The sequence below is a fragment of the Blennius ocellaris genome (genome assembly GCF_963422515.1).
Source record: "Blennius ocellaris genome assembly, chromosome: 11".
Classification (NCBI taxonomy): domain Eukaryota; kingdom Metazoa; phylum Chordata; class Actinopteri; order Blenniiformes; family Blenniidae; genus Blennius; species Blennius ocellaris.
In genome coordinates, this window is record NC_137660.1 from 15,737,880 (window position 1) to 15,750,505 (window position 12,626).

Sequence of the window (12,626 nt, forward strand, 5' to 3'; positions counted from 1 at the left end):
GCCAGTCCTTTGTGTGTGTGTGTGTGTGTGTGTGTGTGTGTGTGTGTGTGTGTGTGCGTGCGTGCGTGCGCGCGCGCTAGATAGATAGATATCTATTTATTTTCATTTGTGTGTTTGTATTTTGTGTATATTTTGACATTTCTGGAACAACAACTGTAACACCAACAACAATAATAATAATAATATACTACTACTACTACTACTACTACTACTACTACTACTACTACTACTAATAATAATAATAATATACTACTACTACTACTAATAATAATAATAATAAGAAGAAGAAGAAGAAGAAGAAGAAGAACATGCAAGACTTTTTTTTATTTGCTAAAAAATGAAGTTTTAATGAAGTCCATTTTGATGGAAGAAGCAACATATCTTTTTTAACACAGGGTGGAAAATGGTGCAAACAAAATAATTCGTTGACTATTTAGTATATTTTGAAGAAGTCCGTCGCATGAGTGGATCTGTATAAAAATAATCCTGTTTCTATTTTCCTTTTTTTTTTCTGGTGTTTAGTGAAATGGATATTAAAGGGGGATGAATGTGTGTGTGTGCGTGTGTGCGTGTGCGTGTGTGTGTGTGGGTGGAGACAGGAGGTCCTCCTCCCCAAAAAAAAGTACAGACAGACAACAAGCGGGCTCCACCACCACCTCCACCATCAGCGGCGTCACTTTCCTGTTTTCCAGGCTCCGGGAGGTTGAAATTCACACTAAAGTCGCAGAACAGAGTCGCTGCGGGAGCTGCGCGCGAGCCGTGACGTTGAAGCGAGGTAAGAGCTGGAGCCGAGGCTGCAGCTCGAGCGGCTGGGGACGGTTCACTTTGTCTGAACCACCGTCAGCCATGGAAACTTCTGCACCACCACCACCACCACGTCAGTTACACGCAGAGCGGGGAAACAACCGCGTTTTCTCTGAGTGGACAGGAAGAAATGGAGTTTGCGGAGGAGGGAGGGGGTCTCCGTCGACAGTTTGAAAAGAGAGCCGACACATTTGTGGCGTTTAGCCGCTAAGAAGGAGCTAAAAGTGCCGTTTGTTCTCGGGGAGGGGAGAGGAGGGGGGTTGGGGAGTGACGTCAATGACCGTTGAGATGAGCGTCAGAGACGTCATCACAAACACTCGAACCACCGACCTGAGGGCTCACGCTTTCCGCGAACTGTTTCAAACTCTTTTTCAGCGAGTGCTGATTTTGCACTTTGACGTCAGCATCCGTGACGCCACTCGGGACGACCATGTTGTTTCTGAAGCTACAACACTTTCCATGTATTATGTAAATTGGGCTTTACCCATTTGTCATAGCTTACATAACAACACCCACCACCCCACCCCAAGTCTAAAATTTCTACTTTCAATCAGGTTTAACGATTCCTTATGTTATGGTTGCAGAAATAAGTATAGACGCTTAAATCGAGGGTGTCAAACATAAAGCCCGTATGGCCAGAACCGGCCTGCAATGTGACACAACAAAACACAAATTTATTTCGAGGGGGGGGTATTTGTTTTTTATAACAAGGAGGACAAGGTCATTCAATACATTGAACTGCTTGTTGGCACTCTCGCTTTCTTCATTAGTTTTAAGATAGTCAATGACACTGTATTGGTTGCAGTGTGTGGATGTTGTCTTCTGTCTCTCTCTCTTTCCGTGTTTGTGTGCCTTGTGAACAATAGGTCAACCTGTCCAATATCCTGCCTTTGCCCATAATCGGGGCACAATGGGGCCTCCGGTTTGAATCCCACAGCTGACCTGTTGTGTCAAGAAGGCTGTTCCCTGTAAAACTGCAAAAATCAAATATGCAGATCGCCTGGTCTGCCATGGCACTCTCAGGACAGGAGGGAGCAGCCCAAGCACAGTTATGGTCCATCCGTCTTATGTACCAATGTAGTCAGCTGTTTGATTTTGGACAGTGGGAGGAAACCGGTGAACTTGGAAAAAAAAACAACACACACACGAGGGTTAATTGCAAATTATATTTGACACATTTTTTTTCTTTAATATGAAACAACCCCGAGTATGAATAATCTCCACATACCGGTACATACCTCAAACCACCCAGTTTACTAAACTCGTCATCTCAGAAAACAGTCCAAAATGTGTCGTGCTATACGTCTATATTTAGACAGCGTGTGATGGAAAACCAAGATGGTCAGTTGCACAAAAAAACAAAAAAAAAAAAGTCATGAAATGTACAGATTTAGCATGGAATGCCCTGACTGAGTAATGCCGTCTCCTCGGGGCTCATGATGTAGAGTTTTGTACTGGTTCCTGATTACATTACTAACTACTTTAATGCTCCTGTAATCAGTTTCCCCAAATCTGGAAGATAAGCTTGTTTATGCATGGTCTGGGAAACGTGTTGCTTCGACAGAGAGATATTCCACTTTTTTTGTTTTGTTTTGATATTGTATTATGAAGATATTCAATAAGTGCTATCTTTTAAAAGCTGCATTACTTCAGATCTCTTGGCTCGGAGCAGGAATCGCTCCCTTCGAAACAGTTGACAAGTCTTTATTCATGTGATTTTGACTTTGCTCTGAAGCCTGAGTAAAGTTCTTCGGGACCAGCTGTTCCCGTTTTAGAAATCATCTGCGCACTGTTTGTTTTTTTAAACTTGTTCAGCTGTACGGCAGACTGCGAACAGGTCGGCCTTGTTCTACGATCAGAAGCACACCCAACGCAAGCAGCTTTATATCCCTAGCGCGCTAAACGCCTACGGCGGCCTCCATTTATAACGCTGACGTTCAGCTCGTAGCCTCTCTCCTATGCAACTGTCTCGTCACAAACGCGTATTGTTACAGAGCACGTCAGCACTGTATTTATTGCCATGCGTCACGTGTCTTTGCGTCATTTCTGGGGATTAAAAACTGAAAAATCCAGGAAGTCGTTTCTGCCAATTGCCCTGAAAATAGTACAAATCATAAATTAACACAGAGAAATGGAGGAGAGCAAACCTGAAATACAATGAGTTATCGATGTGCCTCTTTTTTTGTTTTAAAAAGAAAAAGCTGTATAAATGTGTATATTATGTCATATCATTAACTCTCGTTTGTTGTCCCAGAGAGATGAGTCAGGCGGAGCAGGTACCTGAGGACAGGCCTGAATGCCTCAACGATGACACAATACCCACAGGTGAGATTGCTCACAGTTAATTGTGGCTTATTCGCTTCTTTTCCAATTATTCCAGTTCATACCTAATTTATAAAGTATGTTATTTGTGTAACCACTTATGTAGTGGTAAGTCCCTGAATGATCTCAAAGCCGTCTTTCTGATTACTGTGACTCACATGACGATGCGGTGTTTGAATACAATTTTAGAAAATGTTTTATTTTTCAGACCCAAAGGTGGAAAAAGTACTAATAATAATTGCAGTCTGATAGTTTGACGTTAACGGATATATACATGCCTCTTGAGGGTGTCAAAATGAGTTTCTGTCCCACAATATACGGCTTTTAGGGATTCTGATTTTGAAAGACATCAACACATTACCAAATTTTGTGTTTCTGCGTGTTTTTAAGTACTTTCATGGCGATGTGAAATTGTTAGACTGCTACTCGATTTCATTGAAAAGCAAAGTGCCGTCCCGTAACGTGGCGTTAAAAACAAACAAACAAACAAAAACTGTGTTTGTCGATGTATTCGTAGATGACAAGGACCACCCACAGACGCAGCCGGGCATGCTGGGCAGACTGGCCGGGGGCTTGTACGGCGTCACCAGGGGAGCCGTGGGGGCGACGTTGGGCGGCGTGGCCTGGATCGGAGGGAAGAGCCTGGACCTCACCAAGACCGCGGCGGGCTCCGTCGCCGCGGTGCCCGCCATGGGGGTCGGGCTGGTGAAAGGGGGAGTGTGTGCCGTGGCCGGAGGAGTGGGTGCGGTCGGCTCGGCGGTGGCCAGCAGAGTTCCCATCGGGGGCGGCAAAAAGAAGGACAAGTCCGACTGATGGGGGAGCGGCGACCTCCGCTGCCGTGGCTCGGTGCCTCCTGCGTGTGCCTGTTGAAGCAAGTGAAAGAGCAACGGGGGACTCGGCGCACACGTGGTGTCGGTCCCGTGCTCGTTTTGCATTGTTACCTGTATGTTGTTTTATGGAATTGTGAATTCATTGTTACCAGAAATACGTGGCAGAATTCTCAAAAAGCGCAACAAAGACTCCGCTCGGGTCGACTAAACGACTTATTGGAGCAGAAACACGCCCAAACTATTAGCGTCTGTGAAATTGCCTCAGAAAAGTGTTAATTCGCCATTTCATTATAAGTCGCAACGTTGCTTTCACAGTCGGGGGGGCTTATATTTGTCGCATTATGTATATTATTGTGGCAAAATCATGCAGAGTGAGAGAAAAAAAGAAAGAGTTTGCTTGCAAGACAATCACTGGTCCTTAAACCGACTGCAAGATGGAGCTACAAATAGTTACAGTGAAGTTTCTGTTCTTTCCTGACTCATAAGAATGTCGGGTGTTTTTTCTTTTTCTTTTCCTGTTAAATTAATACTTGTGTTTTCCTCAGTTCGTCTCCAGGCGATATCTAATTTTGATCACCTTTACTTCATTGACTATTCATTGACTATTGACTATTCATTGACTATTAATGATATGGATTATAGTAATGATCCTCTCGGCCAATTTGAAACTTCTACATTTCCCTTGTGGCACAAACTGTTACATTCTCTGCCTTATTCCGTTAACACTCCTCTGTCGTTGGCCGTTTTGTTTTCGATTGTGCAGAGTCTGATGGCTGGTTTTATTGACACACATTGTGAATTTCAAGTGTACATTTTTCAAGTTGAATTCTGGCAAAAGTGCATTTTTATTATAGAAAATGCTCCTAAACGCTTGTGATACACACGAGGTGTGTATCGTGCAGAACTAAGGTTTGAAAGCTTTTTGGTTGATGAGTGTTGCAAAGTGGTGGAACGTTACCGAAACAGCAACAGTGTATTTAGAACGTGTTTGAATAAAGGAGATGAAGTTTGTTTTCTGTTTTCGCTCATGAGCTGGACAACGGTGCATTGGAAAGAAAAACCTTTAACTTGGAGTAAATTCTCTATCAAATGATTAAAAGAATGTAATGTGCTCAGTATAATCACTAGGGAAAGTGATGTCGCTGCTGCATGCTGTGATAAACAACACAAGTGTTCAGCAGCAGAGAAAAGCCCACCTGCCCGTGTAATGCAACATTTGATATTCAATTCAACTTTATTTGTATAGCACCAAAATAATAGGAAACAGCCCCACTGAGGCTGAGATATTCCAGCTTTCAGTGAGGATAAATAAATCAAATTTGTGATCCATTATTAAATCACAAGTAAAGATTTAGACGATAGTGGGCGAATATTTAACAGTCCACATATGATTGTTGTGGGATTTTGTTTACCTTTCGGAAGCAGTTTTGAATTTTTATGAGATTGCTATGTTTAACTCCTCTCCTGTGGGATTCAAATGGTCGTGGAAAAAGACAGTCTCCACATGAAAGATTTGGGTGTTGGAGGGTGAGGAGGCCGCAGGAAGAAAGTTTAGTTTCGAGAACACGGATAACGAGGATGTAATTGGCAGAGGAGAACAGTAGGGGGTGCTGGTGGTGCCAACAGCAGCCTGAAGATTCCACGAGGAAGGACTATATTCAGTTCACACACAAACAATTGCAGATACAGTCACGAGTAAACAAAAACAATGTTGCGTTCGATGAAAACTCTTGTATTTGGTCTGAAAATACTTTTTTTTAAAGGTTTGGTACATGTTCATTAACATGTGTAGACACTTCATTTCGGAACCTGATTGGCTGTTTTGGAAAAATCTTTTATGATCCTCAATGAAAGTACAGCATTTAGTCATAGGAAAAATCATTTTACGTAAAAACCAGGGCTTAACGTCTTTAATCTTTTGTGGTTTTCAATACTGAGTCACATTAGTGCTACTCAGAGATGTAACTTTGTTGTTAATAAGGAATGTTTAGCTTTTCACACCATTGACTCTTCTTGTTAAGAAAATTTATTAAAATGTATTTGTAAGTAAAACAGCGGCTTTTAAACAGCGGTAGAAATAAACAATTTACCCTAAAGTTAAGGTTACGGTTAAAGTCACATATTTACTTTATTGATTCAATTTGTCAACCCCTTGTTGTTAAGGAGGTCTTAGTAAGATTTCAGATAAGATGACGGGACTGATGTACCGGTAATCTAAAAGAGAAATTTAGAAACCTTGTCAAAACTTGATGACATACAGTGAGCTTTGTAGCTGATAAGACACTGACTCAGAGTCAGAGTGGTTATTTTTATTACAGAAAATACTCAGAACACATAAACCATGAGCTGCAGTGAATGATTTTTTACCTTTACTTTGGAATAAAGATAACCCGTCTGCTCCGAACTGCTTCGTGCATATCAAATGTAAGGCAGAGGTGCTGCACGCCTGCTTTTCCATTGCTATTTTAGTGACGCTAATATGTCTTCAAACATTGCCTAAATGACAAAACAGTGAGAAAGCATAAGGCACTTGAAGGGGCGACAAAGCTCACAGCAGCCTCACAGCAGTGGCTCTAATTAACTTTCACATATTTCATAAAACTGATGATGACATCATGGAAAGCATTGGAATTCCTTGTGAAACATCTGCCCCATATGTAAACAAAACATCCATTAAAAGGGTCTCATTTTTAAAAAAAATCTGAAATAATACTAACTAAAGTAATGGAAAATATATAGAAGATATATCAGAGACAATATATTTTTTTAATATAAATCTCAGTACAATAATTTGATCCAATCCACTTGATTCTTGCTGCACCCAACTTTGGACTTTTATGTTTGTTTGTTTTTTTAACCATACATGTAATTTTATTCTCATAACAACTGAACAAGGTTATGTTCACATGAGCTCGGCTCTGTTTATTCCTCAGGAGGAGCGGATATGATCAGTGGTCCAGAAGAAGCCACCATCTTTATGTCAGTCCTGTTCTGTTCCACACCTGAGACGTCTCTCCTCCCTGCAGACAGACATGGACATTGTCAGATGGAAACAAGAATGCACGTCCTCTTCAATATTGACTTGATTGATAAAAATCAGCCCTCACTTCTTGACATGCAAACAGGTTCACAGCTTGTGTGGGATGAAGGCACACACACAGCTGCAGTACAGTGAATGTACAGCTGTAGAAAAAAAACACAGAGGCGGAAGCAAGATACAGTAATGTGTTAAAACTGGAGTCTCATCTGTGAAGAACGTATGACATACAGCTAGTGTGTTGTGCCTTACTTCTTGCTTCAGGTGCTTTGTAGTTTGCTCCACGAACCTAAACATTTTGAAAACGAAACGTCTGCAGTGACCTGCTAATTCAAGGTTAGCTGGAACTGAAACCAATGAAGCCCAGTGATTGTCGTCAACGTTTGGACATCTGGATGGAGAACAAATAAAACAATGAGGAAAATGGTCAAAATAAACTAATTGCCATTAACAGGGCAGAATACATTGGCAAGTATCAACCTAATTGGCTAATGCCAACAAGCCATTGCAAAAAAAAGAAAAGAAAAAAAAAGAAATGCCAGAAATATTTTTGATACTACCTAACCATAGTTTATCAGAATTTCAACACCAAAATGTACTGCTGAGGAAGTATCTTGGTGAAAACGTTTTGAAAAATAAAATCCAGTTTGAAGTTATAGGTTCACTTATTCATAATTTGATCTAAAATATTGTCTTCAATGTTAAATTCAGTTTAGCTTCTACTACTTTACTTGGTGTTATCACCTGAGTGCGGGTTCTCACAAATCCAAGGTGGTATGAATTTGTCTTTTACTTACCCATTTATGAGAATGTCCCATTGAGGCATGCTGTGAGCGTCAGCGCACGTCGTCGCCCAGCAGCGATCGAGTGTCAAGACATAATTTGGATTACTCTTATCAACGATGAGAACATCAACATATACAGGATCCTTCAGTACTATAGACACGGGGTAGTCAGCTTCTGAATAAAACGAATTGTAGGCCGCGTTCACTGTGAAAATAAAACAACCCAGGCATTATGACAGCTGACACCCAAACATAAAATCCAAACAAGGCAACCTTGACAGCCTGTCGTGCACTTACCTGGATTGCAACCCTTCGAATGGCACTGGCCATTGCCCAGCCTCATGGCTACACGGAAAGGCCCATAAGCAGCGACTGACTGTACGAGATCGTCATCTCTTATAGTCTCTTGAATCACAACATGAGTAGATTCGCCACGATACCTGCACTGGAACTGCAATCTATAAAAGAGATCTGGCTTTAACTGGCATCGTCAACATTTTCAATTCTATACCACAACACTCTAAAAATGGCCTCTTACTCATATATGGTGTCTCTGGTGATGGTTCCATGGGGCCCAGTTACCACTTCAAATGAAGAAGACATTCTGTTCTCATATACTATAGCACCAGATTCCTCCTACAGAAGATTGAAAGACACACTGAGAAAAAAAAGTATTTCAGACTTCATCTCATTTGTTCAAAGTGGGGGAAATCCTACCATGACGAGAGTCCCACAGGCAGTGACGGGGAATTGGTAAATGGCAAAGGCTGAGTTTGAGGCAACACATGAACAGTCTGGACCTTGTCCCTGCATGGTGATTGTGTCAGTATCAACTCTGGGGACTGTGGCATCTTTGCCAACTACAACAATGAACAGGCCATCCTTGGTGCACTGGACAGTCACTGGCAGAAGCAAAACAAAAGATTATACACTGTCCATCCACTGTAAATAACATAGACATTATACTATAAAACCTTTTTCATTTTTGTCTGCAAACATGTTTTCATTGCCTTTTTATAAACTCACCTGCATTTCCAAAATAGCACTGTTGGCTATTGTAACAGCAGCCTAATCCATGACAATCATCAGCATTTATGCCGGAAACTCCACATGGAACTCTCACACTGTAGTCCACATTACACTTGTCCTCATATGATGGTAGCACTTGTGGTTGCTGAGAAATCTGAGGACGGTTGGCAGATTGATCTCCAGCTGTATGAGTAAATGGAGTCTTCTTTGGAATCTGAGGGTTCTCGGGCTTCTTGGGATTGATCCAAGGAGTCTGAGGGTGCACAGACACTGAACTGCCCAGTGGATTTGAAGGATGAGTTGAAGGGTTCTGAGGCTTTGTATGCACCCAACGTGATGGATTCTGAGGCAGTTTTTGGTTTCCAGGAGGCCAAGATTGTGGGGTATCATGCATCGTATTCATTGACTGTGAGGGTTGCTGAGGGTTCTGAGGGTTCCCAGGGTTCTGAGACGTTGGTAACCAAACATTTGGAGATGGATTCAAAGGCATTGAAGGATTCTGAGGCTTTGGTACCCAAGGATTAGGAGATGGATTTGAAGGAATTGAAGGATTCTGAGGCTTTGGTACCCAGGGATTAGGAGATGGATTTGAAGGAATTGAAGGATTCTGAGGCTTTGGTACCCAAACATTTGGAGATGGATTCGAAGGCATTGAAGGATTCTGAGGATTTGGTACCCAAGGATTAGGAGATGGATTTGAAGGAATTGAAGGATTCTGAGGCTTTGGTACCCAAGGATTAGGAGATGGATTTGAAGGAATTGAAGGATTCTGAGGCTTTGGTACCCAAGGATTAGGAGATGGATTTGAAGGAATTGAAGGATTCTGAGGCTTTGGTACCCAAACATTTGGAGATGGATTCTGAGGGCTCGGAGGGTTTGGAACCCAAGCATTTGGAGATGGATTCTGAGGGCTCGGAGGGTTTGGAACCCAAATATTTGAAGATGGATTTGAAGGATTCTGAGTGTTGGAAAGCTTTGATAACAACACATTTAGAGGTGGACTCTGAGGATTCGGATGGTTTGACGCCCAAGGATTTTGAGATGGATTTTGTTGTCTCCAAGGCGTCTTTGCTGTTGAGTCAGATTGAGGTGCAGCCTCTACATCCATTTCCACCAAGCAGCCTAGCAGAGCTAGTACCACGAAAGAAGTGATGCTCCATCTTGTTGCCATGGTGTCAGGGCCGTCTGACATGGACAGTCCTCCAAGTATTCAATTTGTGTGTGCTGCAACATTTATATGTTACCATGCTTGAAACGCCACCCAAGTGGCCAAATAACCACCAATCGATGGTTCCCATCTTTTGACAGACAACTAAACTGTTAATGGTATCTTATGTGTTTAGTTATACAAGATAAAAGGGGAGTGAACTTGTTATCAGAGCAGGTCAGCATGTGCATGGTGACCGTGTGACATCAGCTATCTGTCCAAAAGTCCAAAATATGGGTCACAAAAACATTTTATTAAGGTCCCTGCAACCTTGGGTCACTAAATATAAAATTTTGATAGCAATCAATATACACTAGTTCTTTTACTTTAAATTTGCAACAGATTTTACTAAAGTATGCTTCCACCAAAATATGGTCAGACCACTTTCTTTGGAAGGTATATAGTTTGTGACTCATACTGGTGCAAACATGCAACCAAATATACCCTCAAGCTATTTCTAGTGTATGTAGTGAATAGGAGCACTGTAGTGATTTTGCACTGAAACACTGTTATGATGGCATAGTTTCAATATCATACTATTTTAGTTGCATATGAAAGTGTTCAAACATGATTCTTCTGTGACCACACCTCACATGACTTGCAATTGTTTATCTAAGATGAGGTATGTCTGAAAAAAATGGGACTTTTTGAACTGTGACTTCTAAAAGGATTTAAAGAAAAGCTTTTATATCGGCGGATGCACAAAATTAATAATGTGGACTGGCTATTGTGTAATACTGTTGCACCCTCAAGCATCAAAATGTAAAAATGTCACTCTGTTGCTGTCGAACTTTTACTCTTATCCTATATGCAGAATTATTAAATATCTCCAAAAGGTTTTTTTCACCTCATTTTTCACTGATCATATTCAAATCTTCATTGCTCAGGCTTATTTTTGGAGGCTTTATATGTCATGATCAGGCAGGTAACGCAAGGAACGAAATTTGTTCATGTGGATGGATACTTTATATTATACAAACCCACAAATAAGAGTTGATTTGCTCAGAAATATATCTGTTTACTTCGACTGTTTGACTTTAATCTAGTGTTTCTCTTTTGAGTTGAGTCAAAGATAGGACATTGTTTGCTTTTTAATTTTCATGACTCTTCCTTTTGTGAAAGCAGTTGTTAAAAGCCGCATGCAAAATGAGAGGTAAACAGGATTGTTAAGTATGGTGAAGCATCAAAAAGAAGGAAAACAATGGAAGAAAAGGATCAAAAACATGACCCAATAATTAACTTTAAAATTGATAAATGGTTATGTACACATCAGAGGGAGAGCTAGGGCTACAGAGTGCTGACACGAGATGGTGGATATACTGGACAAATGATGTTGGACATGGAGCTGCCAGGCAGGAGAAGAAAGGAAAGACCCTTGAGAAGACTCAGGGATGTTGTGAAAGGCCCAAGAGGAGAGCTGGTGATAGGATGAAATGGAGCAGGAGATGACAAAGAAGACATGTTAAACATTGAAGAGAGAAACTATGTCTCCAGAAATGTTTTTTATGTAAGAGGGAGGTTGACCCTCAGTCAGAATGAAGACTGTGGCGGTGAACGAGGTTGACCAACATAAGGTGCACATTGGTGACATTGGTGATGCAAGCTTGCAATGCAATGAGTTCTGACCTTTAATTTCTGTCCAACCAACAGCTGAGCAGAGCACATGTCACTCAAGCGGTGTCTCTCCAACTTCATGACGAACAACAATGTGACCTTTTTTTTGTTTGTTTTTTTACATTTACATGTCCAAGAACTTGCATTTTAGATATAACAAACTCTCAGAATCAATTAACTTCCCATTAGAGGCTCTTATTGTTAAACAATCTCTTACTTTTCCAGGGGGATATGTTTTGATTGGTTTTGACCATTCAAAAAGAGAATTACATAAGAATTCCCAATGTCGCAAAATCTGTTGCCTCAAGATAAAACTAACAGGTCGGATTAACTTATTTGACTTTAACTCTCTATTTACAAGTCCGGTTTGAGGTCAAAAAAACAGTTTGGGAGTCTGTTTATTTTGCAAGCACACACTATTCAGGCTTTCTCGGATTTGGCTTGGTTAGTCATTAATCTGACTTGGAAAAAGTCAAATCACAGGGGTATGTGGATAGATCTGTCCGACTATGAAACTAGGGGCTCTTTAACTCACCCGCTGTGATAGAATGGCAACTGCTGCAGATAATGTGGAGTGAAAATAATCTTGGCCCCGGGTAATAATGTGAAAAAGAAATGTCAATAAAATAGTTGTGACTGCTGTTTATTGGGAGGCGCGGCATGGGCAACACAGCATCAGCATTTCACATCCCTGAGTTAAATAATACACAGGGAACCTTTTGAGCTTCAGTAAGGAGGTCCGACTCCCTGGAGAAACGAGATGAGGAGGTCTTCACACAGAGAACTTCTCCAACACCAGAAACAATCCAGGGATCTCACTGCTCACCACCTCAGCCCACTCCCACAGACGACTCCATCAGAAGATAGTTGAGTATCCAGTATGAATAAACAATGCTTGGCATTTTTCCAACTGTGTGCACTTTTTCAGACCTTGATGATCTGTTCAACTATTTTACCAGCCAGCATTCGGAAAAACCACAAAAGGAATTTTGTTGGTC

The 12,626-nt window shown here is 41.3% G+C and overlaps 2 protein-coding genes across 2 annotated transcripts; one reads left to right on the forward strand and one right to left on the reverse strand.

Annotated features, from left to right (window-relative positions):
- The first annotated feature begins 623 nt into the window (after nucleotides 1–623).
- Nucleotides 624–4,967, forward strand: tmem263 (transmembrane protein 263). The gene is made up of 3 exons (XM_080505259.1): nucleotides 624–775; nucleotides 3,059–3,129; nucleotides 3,644–4,967. Exons 2-3 carry the CDS (start codon nucleotides 3,063–3,065, stop codon nucleotides 3,937–3,939), a joined length of 363 nt encoding a protein of 120 aa, XP_080361385.1. The 5' UTR covers nucleotides 624–775; nucleotides 3,059–3,062; the 3' UTR covers nucleotides 3,940–4,967.
- Nucleotides 4,968–7,083: 2,116 nt separating this feature from the next.
- Nucleotides 7,084–8,777, reverse strand: LOC308137011 (zona pellucida sperm-binding protein 1-like; the record flags this gene model as incomplete). The annotated part of the gene is made up of 5 exons (XM_080505567.1): nucleotides 7,084–7,139; nucleotides 8,076–8,236; nucleotides 8,317–8,414; nucleotides 8,496–8,680; nucleotides 8,753–8,777. The coding sequence occupies 5 exons, from the start codon at nucleotides 8,775–8,777 to the stop codon at nucleotides 7,084–7,086; spliced, it is 525 nt and encodes a 174-aa protein (XP_080361693.1).
- Between the last annotated feature and the right edge of the window lie 3,849 nt (nucleotides 8,778–12,626).

Coding starts and splice junctions, on each gene's coding strand:
- tmem263 (XM_080505259.1), top strand. CDS start 3,063: ATGAGTCAGGCGGAGCAGGTACCTGAGGACAGGCCTGAATGCCTCAAC. Junction 3,130..3,643: donor CGATGACACAATACCCACAG/GTGAGATTGCTC, acceptor ATGTATTCGTAG/ATGACAAGGACCACCCACAG.